This window comes from Stegodyphus dumicola, chromosome 10, assembly GCF_044657685.1.
Source record: "Stegodyphus dumicola isolate Sdum_Otavi_A_Nest chromosome 10, ASM4465768v1".
NCBI classification, from domain to species: Eukaryota; Metazoa; Arthropoda; class Arachnida; order Araneae; family Eresidae; genus Stegodyphus; species Stegodyphus dumicola.
Genome location: NC_140777.1, coordinates 133238189 through 133256011, shown reverse-complemented (window position 1 = coordinate 133256011; position 17823 = coordinate 133238189). Strand labels below are relative to the sequence as shown.

The window sequence follows — 17823 nt, the reverse complement described above, 5'->3', positions numbered from 1 at the left end:
CATTCGATGAATCTCCCAGGAACCATCCTTGCCTTTTCTGCAATTTTTTTCAAAGGCGGACACGACTCCACCTGCCTTGCAATAACGAACTCTGACGTATTTCCCCTTCACCATGAATCGATTTTTCTTGGCATTCTGCCAGGTACAGATCCCATCAGTTTGGGTACAAGTATTTGTTGGATAGTTTTTAAGTTTGGAAATAGAGCAGCAGCTCGAGAGTTTGAAGTGGACGAGAGATGTATTCGATGTTGGAGAACTGAAAAAGAACTTTTTCAAAATATGCCACAACAGAAATGAGCCAAAAGAAGTGGTACTGTAAGGTGGCCGAATCTAGAGGACGACTTTGCAAACTGGATAAAGGAGCAACAAGGAAAGGGAATGGCAATTTCGACTGTAAAAATTCGCTTACAAGCAAAATTTATAGCAAAACAAATGAACATAAATGATTTCAAAGGAAAGCCTTGCTGGTGTAGCAGATTTATGATAAGAAAAAATATTTCTGTGCGTACTAGAACAACAGTTGGACAACAATTACCAATGGACTGGCAGAATAAAAAGGCATCTTTTCTAAAATATGTGACAGATATTATTGACAAAAACAAAAAAAAAAAAAAAAAAAAAAACAAAAAAAAAAATTCTTCGGTCACAGATAATAAATATGGATGAAACACAGTTAGCTTTTGACTCTCCTGCAAACAGAACTGTTGATGAAACTGGTGCAAAAACTGTATCTGTGCTTACAACGGGGCATGAAAGACTATTCCGAAGGAAGAATTTCCTAATGACGTAATTATTTGTGCAAATGAGAACGGCTGGATGTGCGAAACAATCATGCATGAGTGTCTACAAAAAGTTTGGCAGTGTCGTAAGGGATCTTTTTTCCAACCAAAAGGGTTATTGATAATGGATTCCATGCGTGCTCATTTACTTGAGTCAGTGAAAACCGGATGTCAAAAATTGTCTACGCAATAATTCCTGGTGGTTTGACAAAAATCTTACAACCATTAGATTTGTCAGGTAATAAATCCTTCAAAGCTGAAGTCCAAAAGCAGTGGGAGTGTTGGATGAGTGAAGGATTGCATACGTATACCAAAAGTGGTAAAATGCGTAGAGCATTTTATAAAGAAGTTGCAAAGTGGGTAGGAAGTACGTGTAAATCGGTAAAAACATCGTCAATAATAGCAGGGTTCAAAGAAGCTGAAATTATATCCTTAGATAAGGAGACTGTAAATCAAGAGGTTGAATGTGACGATCTGGAAGACTTGGATCAGGATTTACTAAATCTTTTTAATTCAGATAGTGAAGAATCAGATTTTGATGGCTTCATATGATGTATAGTTTGCTGTAATTCTTTCTGTAAGTAAAATTTAAAATTTCCTTTTGTCATCCAAATTTAATATTTCATCATTGCAACATTTTTTATAATATAGTCTGAGTATTACAAATATGGACTTCTTTAGTGGATAAATATAAGTATATACGTGAATGTAAATATATTTTCAACACTTCTTACCTTTAATTTATTTTTGAGTTATGGTTTCATTTCATGCATTTTTCTTAACTGATATGTCATATATCAGGACTTAGGTTGAGATTTTGCATCTATATGGCCCATGATGATGTCACGCACAATTTAATCTGTTGCGGCATTTCTGTGTAATTTTAATTTTTTCCCCGCCATTTTTCTCGAGTGCGGCATTTCCGCTGATGCACCCTTTCTTCCGGAAATTACGGTAATAAAATTTTTATTTCATACTCACTAAGTACCTACATGTGACAAATAGTATAAAAAGTACTTACAATGAATTTAAATATTTAGTCATGGTATCATGAGATTCCAGCCGCCCCTGTACTTTTATGCTCTGCAACTTTTTGAGAGACCACAGTTTTCACTTATCTCTTTTGTGCTCCTGTTTGGACATGTGAGGGCGTATGATATCTTCCGGTTGTACTTTCTGCCCTATCTTAGGATGGTCTGCCAGATCGAAATCATAGTCATGCAGCCTGTCTTCCTTAAACGTTTCACAGCTTGTAAGATGGTTTTGTATGAAGGGTGTGGGCCTGCAGGAAAAAACTGTGATACAACCGCGCTGCTGTTGGTGACCTGCGCCCACATTCACCGTCACAAACCATGTTACAAAAATCATTTTTTGGAAATTGCTCCATGACCATGAGCTTCAACATAGAACCCCAATGAGATATCTCTTTTATAGCTATCTTGGATGAACAAGTGTGATGTTTCATACACTATTTGCATAGTACACAAATTCGCACACCAGACTCAAGTTGTTTTGAGTTTATGCATTTTGTGACATGATTGTGTACGATCTGCATATTGTCTACTCTGTTTGTAAAGACAATCAGTACAAGAATGCACCCTGCGGGTTTGAACCATAGTCCTCTCGGTTGTGAATTACAAGCGATACCACTGTGCCGCGATGCAGGCTGCTTTTTCATTCGAAAGGATAATCTTTTTCCTTTCATTCAAGTTTCGAAAATTGCGAAGGAACACGTATGCAATTTTATCATTCATATCCAGAAGGTGTCTTTTTTTACTAAATCAATGATACTCTACAACTTTGTAATTCACTTTTTCTTCCTATCTCGTACAGTTTTTGAGATAAGATCGCTAACTCTGCTGTTTTCCACCAGGTGGTGCTGTAAGCTATCTCACCTAGTAGGGCATAGTCACTTTACTATGCGCTACTTAATCACTTTTATCACTATAGCTGCAGACATTGGGCAGTTAAAGCATCACAATCTGACTTTTAGTGGGCACCCTATATATATATGTAATGTTACCCGGCTCAGGTGAGCTCAGTTTTTTATACTTATATGTTGGTAAATTGTGCATTTTTTTTTTTTTTGGCTGTAAAAGTGATTGAATTATGTTGTTCTTAATATGCCGGTTAAGATTTTTATGCCTTTAGTTAATCTGCATGCAATAGTTGTAGAATTATCAATAATTTAAAAGTTATTTAAGTGCCTAATGCCTAATGAAGTCATCATTTGTTTACATTTGAAACTCTTAGTAGAATAGTCAATTAAATCAGTTTCTATACCAAATTTAATGTTGTTTTTGCCAAGTGGGACCAAAAGCAAACTTTCAGTATTGTACACAGAAAAAATCTGTCTTCTTGCCTGGCTCGTCAAAATCCTAGTTTTTGCATATAAACTCTAATTTTAATAGTAAAAAATTGGGTTTTTTTTTTTTTAAAATTGTATTTAATGGTTTTTTTAAATTTCATAATTTTTAATGATGATGTTTTGAGTTTTTATGTATTTCTGCCTTGTTATGAGTGTGAGGTGAGGATTGGATTAATTGAATGAGAAATATGTCTCTAATGAAGTAAAAAAGTTTAAACGAAATGCTGCAAAAAATGGGTATAATTTAATAGACCATACCAGGAAGTCATGTGGCATCCACATCAGATATTTTTTCTTTGATGTAGAAATTCATGTATGGATTATCAGCATTCAGTCCTTTTCTTTCAGTTCATATGGGATTCAATTACTTTGCTTTTGAGCCATTTCCATTGCGTACAGATGTGGAGAAATGCATGTTAAGGTAACATTTATTGCATCAGCCAATTCCAGTTGTGTTTGGCAATGATTTTCATTCAGTAATGTTGTAGGGCAGGGATGGGTAAGCTTTTTTTGTCGCAGGCCAACAATCGAAAGAAAAAGTTTGGCGAGCCAAGATAAATTTTTCTAAAATTTAAAAAACCGTATACAAGTATTACAATTTAAATATGTTAATGAGATGAACGTAATTGCGACTCCATTTTTAAAGTTCCTTTTATTGACGTTCAAAGTGAGATGTGATGATTCTAAGGAACGAGGCTAAATGCTCATCTGTCAATCTACATCTGAAAATAATTCTAAGGTTTATAGTTGAAAACATTTGTTCAAGCAAACATAGCACTGATTTTCTGGAAGTGAGATAGTAAGTTTTGGGAAATTTACTTTCGATAATGATTTGTAAAACTCTAACTTAGGCATATTTAGAAACAACTGCTAGATGATTGTTAGATTGCAACTCAATTAATTCAAGCTGCAAATGTGACCTCATGGCTTCACAATTTACATTGAAAGGCATGGTAAAAATATCCAGTTCTGTTTTGAATGGCACTAAAATCTGCATTCGAACTTAAAATGCAGATTTTTCAAGCCATCTGCATAACACTTAAGCTTATCTTCATTTACTGAGGGTATAGAATTTAACTTCGGGAAATAATACAAGCCATTCTTAGCTAGCTGCACAGCAAACAGATTAAGTTTTAAGTTAAGATTAGGTTTTTTCTAAGAGGTCTAATTCATCTATATTGGATTCCTACATATGTCTGCTTCCCAAGAAAGAGATAACGCTTGTTGCCACCATTCTACACTATAACTAACAAAGAACTTCCACTTTTAACACTTTACTGATTGAAAGCTGTCTGTGCTTGCTATTTCCGTCGATTTATGTTTTCTAGAATAAAAATACAGAAAGCAAAAAGATGATCAGGCATTTGGGAGGGAAAAGAATATTTAAACAAAGTAGAAAAGGAGATGGATATAAATATATACTTATTTTTATTTGCCTTGGACCGGCAAATTAAAATTCTATCCGCGGGCCGTAGTTTGCCCATCCCTGTTGCAGGGTTTTCCTTATTTTGCATAACAAATTTATTTTAAGTTGATACCTTTTTCTGAACTTCTCCTTACATTCTCTCGCCAGGATGTAAATTTAAAGTTAAGTGAAATGCGTATTTAAACGGGTGAATTTCTGAGTTTATTCAGAGCGTGTTTCGCTAGCCAAGCGCAAGTTACAAAGTTTTTGGGAGTAAGCCTCTAGGCCATATCGGATTAATCATCACACCAGTTTAGGTTTTTGTGAGTCCACTTGTTAGGCATAATTTAAGTGCTATTTAGCACTATTTATTTTAAGTTTGATTTAAATTATATTCTACGTTTTAGTTTCACTGCATGTTGGATGGTGCCTTTGTAATGCATGAAGACCATGCCTTTTCTGTTAACTGTTTTGAATTAATTTAAAGGGTTATTTTTCACCCTTCTTCTTGAGTCAGTAGTTTTCTTCACGCCTGTGCAAGAATTCGTCAGATCATTTTAGGATCTACTCTAGTTTATGTGGAAAAGAGAGAAAGACTATAATGTTTTCAATTCTTCATAATGAACTTTTTTTGGCTGTTCTCTTTACTATTTTTCTTGTATGTTGAAATGTTCCTCCTGCCTCCAAAACCATTCTTTGCAAACTGCATTCGATGGAGCTTGTTCATCATAAATTTCTAACAGCAAACAGTACATTTTTGCAGTAAAATAATGAAGTAAAGCTTCCCACATATGCTGTTTTTAGGCAAAAAAAACTTTATATTTTTAATGAGATAAAAATTATTTACTTTAAACAGATGACATACAAGTTATTAAATGTTGCTGTTGAACCATTCAAATAGAAGTGTTCCCAGATTCAACTGTATGCAAGCAGTTCTATTAACAGCATCTGTTGTAAAAAAGCAAAATCATTATCCATTAATTATAAATTGGTAAATAATGGCATTCACCTGGACACTTTAGCAGAGAAAGATGTCCAAGAATTACTTGAAAACTCTAAGATGAATATAGATAATATGAAATTTTCTTCCAAGTGGTCAAGTGCTTAGCTTCCAATTTTGAAATTCTAAAAAGGGCTATGAGGAAAGAGGTATTTTCTTGATTATGATTTGCAAACATTTCTGCTAGTTTAGTATGCAGCTCAGCCGTGCAATGGTTAGTGATGCCGATTATGGTACTGATGGACCTGGGTTCAAATCCTGGAGAAGACATATGTTTGTAAACATATAGTGTCTATGTGACAAGGAGACACTCAAAATACATGTTGAACCAAAAGGATTCTCGAGAGGTTGGTGGTAGGGAAAACCCTTAGAGTCTCTCTGGGGTGTTTTCCCTCATAACTGAGCTAGAAGATTAACAGTTAGCTAGGTTCGGTTGTACAAATACTGTTGAATTTGCACTTATGGCTCAACCCATGAAAGGTCGAAATTTTTAGTTGAAAATGCTTTGCTAATAAATAACTGCATTTCTCAATGGATTGGTGACAAAAGTAACAGAAACTTATCTCCAGGTATGACAAGGACCTCAGTACTTCAAATGCCAAAGTATGTACTTTCCATTAAAAAGATTTTGGCAACTTCTTTTTTAAAAATTTCAAACAAGTGTTATTTTTTAATGTACATGTATATATTTTTTCTTTTAATTTTTATAGAATGTACAGATAGTGTAAATTGCAGATGAATTTAAGTGATTTATTTAAATAATCAAGCTATTAAGAATGAAAAATCTAAAAACAGGGTGCTAATATTAAACACACAAAATCTTATTGAAATTGTGCATTTTTTCTAATTACATACAGGATGAAATATAAAAATCCAAACCCTTTTTTTAAAGTTTCACATTTTATTTTATAATATCACACGAATATGCACTATGGCACTCAATACATAAGTAATTATATAACATTTAATGACATTAATATGACTTAAATATTATAACAATATAAGACATCATATAAGCTTGCATAACAGCTCACATTTCTAACATCACAAATGATATTTACGAGTTAACAACTGAAAATAAATTTTCAAAGATTTAAAGAAAAGGAAATACAGTGAAACCTCCCTAAGATGGTCATACATACCAGAATTATTCTGATCTGCTGCGAATTCAATTTTCAGTACCATTATTTTATAATGTTATCAAGAAATAACTAGTCACATTCAGTGGTGGTGGTTGTGAGAGGTTTTACTGTAATATCCATTAATACTCAACATATCATAGGAATGCCATTTGTAATATTTGTTTTGAAATTAATTCATTTCCTCATTGCACATGATAAATATGTTTGTTTGCACTCATGCAAATGAAATGCATACTTAAACACAGTTTTACTTTTGAAAATTTCACAATATTTTAATATATAATATCAAATTTCATCAGTGAAAAAAAACAGCACAGATTTCTACCAATATATATATGTGCAAAAATTTAGATTTTATCTTCAAAAGTTTATTACTGTTTTTTCCTTAGTCACTATTAGGTAGTGAAAGCATAGTTTACAAAAGTTTGAAAAATTCTTAGTCATAATTGTACGTTTTTGAAAACACAAACAGTGTTACAAATGAGAAAATTAAAAGTGATGGATATCATTCATAAATTAACACACATAGCATTCAGAAAAGCAGAAAGCAGCCAAATAAGAACTAAATATTAAAATATCACAATAGGTATTTTCTGATTATCTGTACACCTGCCACAAAATTGCAAAAAAGTATCAAAGTAGTATGTTGCCAAAACATTTAATGTGGCAACCTAGGTATGTGCATAGCATGTCACTTTTAGCTGGTGTGCAGGGCTAAGTTTATGCAATTCTCCGATTTTTTTAAAGCAAACACTGATCTGTTTGTAAATGGGAAGAAAAGCAGCACAATTCTACGAAAAGGTAAGTGCTTTATTACTGATGTTTTTTGCTTTTTAAAATTTATTCATTGACTGCTCTTTATGGAATTCTTAGAGTGCTGCTATTTTAAAAATGACTACAGTCAAAAGTCTTTAATCCGGACTCGTTGGGACTTTAATCCGGACTTGTCGGTGATTCCGGATTATAGATCATCAACTTAAATCTGGTAAGATGGCATGCAGAAATTATAAAATTAAAAATATGAAACCGAAATTTATGAAATAAAGAGCAATTATTATGATCTAAAGGGCATCAAAATTTACAAAAAAACAAACAAACAAAACAAAACAAAAAAAAAAAAAAAAAAAAAAAAAAAAAGGAGCTTAATATTTATTTGTTTATTTTATTAAACATTTCTTTCAATGCACGCATGCGTAAAGCATACATTAAGCTTAATCGAAATTAGAAAATTGCAACCAGAAATCTATTTGATGTGTATTCGTGATATTTATAATGACGAGGAATTTGATTTAAATCATATCAAAGACGGAGTACATCGAGATGAAATACAACATTTAGTAAGGAATTATAAGCTGAATAAAATAAAAACATCTGCCCTGAAGATAAGGAGATTGCTGACAGATCAAATTCCAGTTCATTGCGTGCCGCGACGTTACCCCCCCCTTGCAGAGCAGCGTGAAATTGATAAACAGATTTCGGAATGGTTAGAGAAACAAAGGATATGCCTTTATCCATTTTTTGCAGCAATTCTACTTTTTGTTTGATGAACATCGAAACATGCTTTTGCTTTGTAGATCCTTTGGCAGCTCCAGAAGCGGAAATTCTTTTTGACAGAATTGAAAGTTCAAGCTTACTTTTACAAAATTGCTCTAACAGCCTGTAAAAATAATAAGCCGGATCCAATTAGAAGATTAAGGAACAACGCAATCTGCAACATTAACTGAAATAGATAATTAGATAATTTTAGCTTAGCTTATATCGTCCGTTTTACATTAAACACGCATGTGTTTACGTATTACGCGCATGCGTAAAGGTATTATGCGCATGCGCAGAAAGTTTGTAGCTTTGATGTCTGGATTATAGATCATTCTTTTGACTGTATTGGCTTTGGTGCAGTAGCTTGACAAAAAAATAATTTCCATTTAGTTTATGACTTTTTAATAGAGGTGCAGATTATCAGAAGTACCCAATAATTAGTTCTAAAAATTTGCATGAGTGGTTTTTTTTTTTTTTTTTTTAAATACCAAGTCTTTAAACACATTTTATACCATCTGTCATCTGATAAATTAAAAAGAAGCTAATTAATTAAAGAATTAGTTTTTAGTATAGAATTAATTTAGTTTTCATGTTTTAAAATTACCATTTCCTGGGCCACATTGTAATTCCAGACTGACTGCTTACATTTCAATAAAACTGCACACAGCATCTTCAAGCATTTCTTTAACACACACACATAGGCTGGAAAAAACTACAAAAATCTTTGGGGGTCTACCAAGTGACAAAATTTGCCAATGTGCATGTCCATTACACAGAAATAGCCTGAAGAAACATGTACAATAATATTAAATTCTTATCAACATTGCTTTAGTAAAAGGACCCAGCAAAAAATGCCAAGGAGATTGATTTTGTATATAAATGATTATGAGGAGGAGGAAATGCATGGTACTGACCAGGAGAAAATATAAAATACACTGTAAATGAAAATGTACCCCCTAATATGCAATGCAATCAATAATTATTTTTCTCATTAAGAATGAAATAGTTATAATATCATTGGAATTTATTTTCAAATAATATATGCATATATACACATTTTTAAATTTAGGTGTTGTTTAAAAAATAATTGGGTATTTGACTAGATTACTTTAAGCACTTTCAATGCATATGCATTAAATGAAAATATCAGTTTAAAAAATGCTTTAAGTGATAATATTAAATATACATTCTTAGCTATCCTCCTCCAAAGAAGTATATAATGTGATTCAAAGTCTTTGCTTTTTGGCATACTATTACAATTAATTTATGTACAGTTTCTCTTTGTTTCTTTTAATACATTTATATTTTCCACAAACATCATTTCATATAAAAGCACAAAAGCACTTTTTAAGACACCAAAATAGCTAAAACATACAAACTTCTTTATAGGAGAGAAAAATGTCATAACTGAAAAGTACTCCCATAAATTAATGTTGGAGGAGAAAATTATGAATTTCTTACCTATGTAACAGGTTTATTTAGTCATAATGCAAGAAATATATGGGCAGGCTTGCAATATATGGGCTAAGTAGTGCATAAAAAATATTAAAACATTATAGGAGACAAAATTTTGATACAGTAAAGTTCATTATACATTTATGATTAAGTTACAAAAATCATTCTATAATTCTTGTTTAAATTCATATTAGAAAAATTTGGGGTAAAACAGAGACAAATTATAAAAAATATATGCAAATATCCATTTTATGTACTTTTTTACTACCTGGCAGTTTTCATTTCTAAAAAAGATATTGAGTTATTATAAAAGTTTGGGAAATATTTTTAAATCAATTTTAGTTAATGTAACAAAATAAATTCTCAGTGTTAAACAGAAAAACAATAAATGTTCCGATTTAGACAACAAAATTTACACAATGCATAAAAAATAATTTTCAGACTGTACAAGAATTACCATGTAAAAACAAATTTTTCAGTAGAAATTTAATAGAAATGACAGAGTAAGGTATCAGTTTTATAACTTGGGTTACATAATTTATTAACATTTGTTAAATATAACTAAAATTTTGTTATTAAATGAAAATATCTTCTTTGAAACTTCAACCATAACCACAGGTTTTCATTTTTAAAATATTATACTAAATAATGGGTTTCAAACCTTTTTAGCTGCAATAAATAAGGCTCATATAAGGAAACATGACATGTTAAAAAATATTATGGGAAGAAAAGATCGATTACTTTTTGCAACACTTACAAAATTAATTTATAGGAACTTAATGGACCAGTTACCTGCAAGAAAAAGAATGATACTTCCTTATTGTTTCTGCCTCTTAAACAGCATTAAGATTATCGATAAATTAATTATGTATATCACAACCTATTGCCAGCAGTCCTAACCACACTCACTTACAGAGGTACTTAATTAATATCTTATTGACTTTGCACCTGCCCCTATTACTTAGTAGCCATTTCTGCATATCTGAACATGACAAAATGCTTTTTTCTTAGAAAAATGATACAGCATCTTTCTCACTTTTTGGTGATGAAAATTTATTTTACTTCATTTTATTTTTTGAAAGAGAATAGAAAATATCAGAAATACCATGATAATATACAGCCTACTTAGTTCTTCTCATAAACTGTAACAACCACAGTTAAGACATGCAATCAGCTGAATGGCAACAGTTTGCAACATAAGTTGACAATTCACAGATAATCTTGGTGCCATTTAAATAACAGTGGCCATAATAATAAGAATGTGCCCAAATAATTTAGAAGCAGAAAAGCAACAAAATTAATTTGTTACTTTTTCAATATAATAATGAAGTTTCTGTAATAATTACCACCCATAACTTCAAAGAACTTTGATCTTCTGTAAAGTTATTCACCTCACAGGAATGATGCTCAGAGCAATTACATTTGTTCTTAGAGCTTCCTAACTTTCAGAAGTATTTTCTATGCGATGTAGATGTAATATGAAGTTTCATTTGTTTTGTGATGTTCTTACTATATAGACTTAAATATAAGTTTTCTCCCTTAAAATGCTATTCTGAAAAATACTTATATGCATTCCTACCATTTAAAAATGCATTTATTTGCTTAATTCTGAGCTGAAAGAAAACATTTAATTTTATGTTAAGAATTTGGATTTTCAATATTTAGATCATTTACTTCTCTTGTAGTGTTTAATACATTAAGTTCATATATATGAAGCTATTTTAAATGCAAGTCTATTTTTTTTCAGTGCAAAATATCTTCAAATATGCAGGATTTAAAAAAAAATGTAAAAATCTATATTTTGTCTATATTCCAACAAATTTTGCAACTTAAGTCATTCAGGATAACATTCTTGATATTGTTTTTTAAAAAATTGTATTTAAATTATTAGTGATAATCAACTTGGTACAACTATGCATTTCGATATAGCCCAACAGATAAGTAACAAAAGTAACAAAATTATTCTCAACATTTCCAAACAGCTGTATATATAAAATATTCTGAGAAAAATATGATTGGAATCAAAATCACTAATCGAAGCTGACAGATTTTAATGTATATGGAAAGCTTGAGAGAAATCTAAATCATCACCTGTAGTATTTATTTTGGGTAATTTGCAAAAGAAGTTTAATAGAATGTCAAGTGAATAAAAATTATAAAGTTAAGACTTATTTAATTTTTTTTTTAACTGACCTGAGAATTTAAAGTTCTGTTGGATTAATTGATATATATCAAACCATGCTGACAATGCATATTATAAAATTCTCCAAAAATACAGTCTAGAATAAGGATTTTTAGGATTAAAAAATGAATTTTTTCAATGGAGACAAAAGGTAACTTGGAAATTGATCTTACAAAGATTGAGATTTGCATTTTCTCGATGAATTTTTCAGCAGTAACATTTTCTTGAAACAGTGATAAAATTGTATTTTTGGGGTAATTGTAAATTTAATTGTAAATTGATTAAAAAATGAATTTTTTCAATGGAGACAAAAGGTAACTTGGAAATTGATCTTACAAAAATTGAGATTTGCATTTTCTCGATGAATTTTTCAGCAGCAACATTTTCTTGAAACAGTGATAAAATTGTATTTTGGGGGGGGGGATAATTCATAAATACTATCTTTTACAAAAAATGCGCTTTTACTTGTATTAAGCACAAAAATATTTTCACATTTGATTATACAAATATGCTGAATATCAAAAAGCAAACAATAGCACTACCCATATCTTGTTTTTAATCTAAAATAAAATGCATTAAATATAAGCATTTTTTACAAGTTAGAATTAATTTTGTTGTTTACCATTATGGAGGAGGGGAAACACACGAGTTTTTCACAATAACTCAATGTAAATAAAATTTTGTTTCTTAAAGACAATACAAGAAGCACTTGCTAGCAAATATGTAGACAAAGAAGGAAATTCTTTTTAACAAAGGAAGAAGTAAGAAAACAAAACGGACTATTTATTCAATTAAAATATTGCATTAAAGCAAAACAAATTTTAAATATATAAACATATGTGCAAATCAGGATAACTTATAAGAAAAATGTCGTCAGAACTTCTCAAACTGAGGTCCTGATTTATTCACTAAGTTAATTAAATTTCAATTAAAACATTAAAATTTATTATTGATTATTAAATTAAAATTACATAAATATACAAGAAAAATAACGAACTATATTCTTATTACAGACCCTGATATAAAAAAATTATATTTACACTATAGATCTGTATCAAAAGGAATTTGGTAATTCCATGTAATGCTTAAAAATCTTTGTGCATCAGGTTATATGTTATTACCCAAATATTGCTACAGGATGAGGAAAGAACAAAGGTATACATTTTATCCTGCATGTGTAGGTTAAATACATAACCAGAACTGCATCCACTTTTTTTTTTTTTTCCTAATTTAAAAAATAAGAAGATATATTTTTCTCCAATTCTTACAATCTTAAGAATTGACTGATTGGATTGGATTATGGCAAAGCATGAGAAGGCTATCAGCCTAACAGGAGGGATGCTTTGAGGAGGGCTCTTCAAGAGAAACTAGTTCATATTTACATTGCACATGGAGAAAATCATAAAAAAAAAAAAAAAAAAAAAAAAAAAAAATCCACATGTTGCTTGCCCGTTCACTGGGATTTAAACCTGGGACAATCTACCAGTATTTTAGTGATCTATCACTCCTGTCCTAAAAAATTAAAAGTTTTGATTTAATTAATAATAAAAAATTATCAAATATTTTCCCAAGTTTTTATCAGGCTTCTTTATAAATGCAAGAAAGAGAATTCTACTATAGAAATTTTATACAAAATTTGTGTGACTGATACAAATTAAATTAACTGAATCTAATAAAAGAGTTTTAATTCATGCTCTGCAAATATATGAATATTTGAAATACTATACATACATAAAATGTTTCTTAAATAGAAAGCATGTATTTCATTATGCAGCTTCACAATAAAATTATTTACTACTATTAATAAAAACAATGAAAAATGAATGCAAAACTAGTTTGCGATAATTTTTCACACACATACACATATAACAATATATATGTGTGTAATACTTTTTATTTTGGCCTGTAGGCGTTGAACTGATAAAGATGCCTATTACTTCTATTGTTCTTTTTTAGATTATTTTAAGTATTAAACTTTAATTTGCATCTTTGTTGGTTCAGAAACAGGCCATTTAATTATTATTTTTACTTATTTCCTTCTTGCACTCCAACCCTCTGATGACGATGCAGTGAAAGTTGTAAATTTCATCTTCATTTTGACATTTGTTGCACAACCCCTTGATGATGATGCAAAGAAAGATGTAAATTTCTTTTTCCATTTTTGGTTTTGGGATGTTTTGCCATTTCATGCAGTTTGACATCGTCTTCTAGTTTTTTTGCATATGGTTTATTTCCATTTGAATATGGGCTGGATTTTATATGTATTATTTACATTATTACCACCACCTGTTGCTGTTTTCAGTATGCAAATATGATTAGATTTTTGAACTGCTTTGTATGTATTCATTTTTACATATGTGTGTGTAAAGATTCATTGATTAGCTTTTAAACATTAACACACTATGAAAGTAAACAATTTTTCAATTTGTTTAAATAATTACAAATTGTTTAGCTAATTTTCATAAAGCAATATTCTATTTCAAACTTTCTGATAAGGATAAAAATTTTCCATTTGTACATTTATAAAAATGAACGTAAGTCTGTAAGATTTCCTTCTACAAGTACCATACTGATTATAAATAATAAAACTGACAATTATCAAAGCACTATTACACATACACACACATACAGATGGCTTTTTTACTTTAGGAACTAAACTGAATTTATTATAAAATGGTAGAATACATGGATGCATGCTGTTTTATTTGTTCAAACGTTGTAGTTTTCCTGAGTCAGGTGAAAAACGTTTAGTCCTGAGAATGCATTAGAAATGTCAGGAATAAAAAATAAAACAATGTTTAACAGACTGGTAGACGCACAGCAGCTATTAATACATACATAATTTGCATATGTTGACAAACATTACATAAAATTATGTCATTTATTAAATAATAAATATTTTCTTAACTATGAACTCAATAAGGAATGTAAAAGACTGATGCTCCTGACATTTACACAGAGAGCTGTTATATGTTTGCACACAAAATATTACAAGGTAACTTATAAAATTTGAATTTGTGCTATTTCAAATTTTAATGATGCAAATCTATGCAATTGAAATTTAAATGAACTCGTCTCTAGATAGTCATAAAAACACATCTCCGAAAATGAGCTCCTAGCAGTCTATCTACTTAAAACTATCGAAATGAAATTTGAGGTATTGCTATTTGAATGTATACTCTTAAGATTGTAATGTTTTAAAATAATACAGCTCTCACAATTACAGTTACAGTGAAAAAATTTCAAAATTTTTAATGCCCACCTTTTCCTATGCAAATTGATAACTGCACTGAAAAACTGTAAAATGGTGTTACAGCAATGTAAGTATGATTAAAATTGACACCGTACAACATTTTCACAGAAGAAGATTGTAAAGAACTAATGACATTAAGATGGGGCCCACCAGTGGCCGAGCGGTAAAGTCGCTGAACACTGATAGTTCGGTCTGAGGTTCGAATTCCGCGAACGGGCTGGCTGCATGGGCGTTTTTGTGGTTTTCCCCATGTGCAATGTGTATATGAGCCAGTTCCCTTAGAAAGCCCTTCATAAAGGCATTCCTCCCCTTAGGCAGATAGCCCTCGAGGCTTTGTCATAATCACACACACACACATTAAGATAGGTAGGGGGAACTTTTATAGGAATTTACAAGTTTTCAATGTGTACATCATTTGAAGACAGAGTCATCTCCCATCACTTTGCAGTTTCGTGGCCACCACAATCCCTGACCTCATTCCAATGTATTTCTGGTTCTGGGCTTACCCAAAATCTAAACTGTACACATCACATCCAGGAGAGTTCCCAGAACTGAAAGATGCCAAACATGATGCTATACAGATTTCTCCTGTAATGTTACACTAGTCACTGCTTCAATAATCTCCTGTATGCAATGCATTATCTTCTACAAAGGTGGACATGTTGAAAAGTTGTAATTCCAATAATATCTCTCTCCTCTCAGGTTGTCACTGGTCCTTTCCAATGCTCTTCTTTGCAAATGTTTTACACAGTCAATTTTTGTCACACGTGTATTGTTTCAAGGCCATTTATGTTTTTTCAATGTGCTGATCAATTTGAACAGGATAAAAGTAGGTGTAGCCACTCAAAAATTTCAAAACTTGTTCACTGTAATAATATAACCACGAGAGCTTTATTGTTTTGAATCATCATAATCTTGGTTACACATCTTCAAATAACAGTACCTGAAGTTTCATCTTGACTGTTTGAGTGGATAGTCCGCTAAGGGTTCATTTATTGGAGAAGTTTTTTATGATCACCTGTACACTTGAAATATGAATGACTAAGAATATTAGAAGCAAATACTACTTTATTAATGATATGCAAGATGCTTTTGAGATTAATGTTTTGTACTGTTCATCACCTAATTAAGTGAACTGATATTAAAAGGTTAGTATATAAAGAAATAAAAATGTTCTGACAAATTAATTGTTAAAAACACATTTAAAAAACTTAGTAAACTGGAAATTTAATGTGCATGACTAAAAAGTGTTTAGAAAAATAAAAGGTTGCCATTTTAAATTTTAATGCTTGATCAGAGTGGGCAAAGGAAAATGAAGTACCTGCTCATCAAATTCTCTTACATCGTCAGCTGCGTGAGGTGGCATGTAAGAACCTAATGAAAGGAATAAAACAGAAAAAAAATGGATGACTATTTCATTTAATAAGAGGAAATCATATAAGTATTAATAAGCTTCAGTTTTTTAATGTGGAAATGGCCAGAACTATTATTATAAACATGTATTTTTTTAAAAATAATTTAACTGTTTAGTTAGACTTCAATAACATGCCATCCTGACCATATACAGCTCTTCTATCAAGCATTTTCATTAAAAAAACACTTGTTTCAGATACTGATTCATTTCAAAATTATTCTCCAAATTATATTTATGTAAAATGGCTAATAATGTAAAGACATAAAACAGAAATAAAATAAATAAGTCAGTGCTTTAATTACAGCAAACGTATATTAATAAAGATCGTAATGGTTTATAAGGATGGAAAGACTATTTTACATAAAATAGTTTCTATGAAATCTTAAAAAAAAAAGTGCTATAAAATTGTATTTTGAATATGAAACTACATAGTAGTTTAAATAATATAAAATCCTTTTTAAATAAGTAAATTTAACTTAAATTACTGCATATTTAGGGAAAACAAGAAAGTCTGATTTCAATTTTAAGAAATTGAGGTATTTATGCTTTTGATTCTTCATTTGCGAAATTTAAAATAGTTAATTACATAGGTTGTTTTTTTTTCAACCTCCGATTGCACAGTATGATGGCCAGGTATGCAGCAGGTGGTTGGTGTGCGTAGTAGGCGACTGCGCATCTCCCCTTCCACATGCTCTGTCACTGGCATATTCAGCACGCCATTTTCTGTTGAGTTGCAGTCACGTAAACATGGCTGTCGCTATTGATTCTCCTGCCAAGCGTGAATTGCGAGCTCTTATTCGTTTCTTGCAGGCAGAAGAAAATAGTGCAGCGGAAATTCATCGAAGAATGAGTCGAGTGTATGGAAACAGCTTTACGAGTGATGGCGTTGTTTGTGAATGGTGTCGAAAATTTAAAGATGACCGAACTGATGTGCATGATGAAGGGGGTCAAGGACGCAAGTCTGTCGCTACAGATGACATTGTTCAACGAGTTGACCAAGCGGTTAAGCAAAATCGAAGGTTCACCATAAATGAGTTATCGATGAAATTTCCGAAAGTTTCAAGATCTTCCCTATACTCTATCGTTACTGAACAGTTGCGCTACAGAAAAGTTTGCGCTCACTGGGTCCCACAGGTGTTGATTGACGATCACAAACTCGCCGAATGGTTGCAGCGTTTGAGTTTCTTGACCGTTACAATGTTGACAAAGAAGAGTTTTTTAAATCTATTGTGACAGGTGATGAGACATGGGTTTAATATGACACATCCAAAACGGAATGACAATCACAA

General features: G+C 31.2%; 1 protein-coding gene across 3 annotated transcripts in view; it reads right to left on the bottom strand.

The window, feature by feature from the left end:
- Positions 1-6432: 6432 nt before the first annotated feature.
- The window catches only part of LOC118184925 (uncharacterized), a 28027-nt gene continuing 16636 nt past the window's right edge, over positions 6433-17823 (bottom strand). Inside the window, exons 3-4 of one of the 3 annotated variants that reach the window (XM_085825557.1) lie at positions 16442-16494; positions 6433-9969 (exon numbers count right to left, since the gene is read on the bottom strand). In XM_085825557.1, the coding sequence (XP_085681683.1) occupies positions 16467-16494 (28 nt within the window). In that variant the 3' untranslated portion in view covers positions 6433-9969; positions 16442-16466. Of the gene's footprint in view, positions 16495-17823 lie in introns of all 3 variants that reach the window. The other 2 variants (XM_035354668.2, XM_035354667.2) reach the window with 2 other exon arrangements.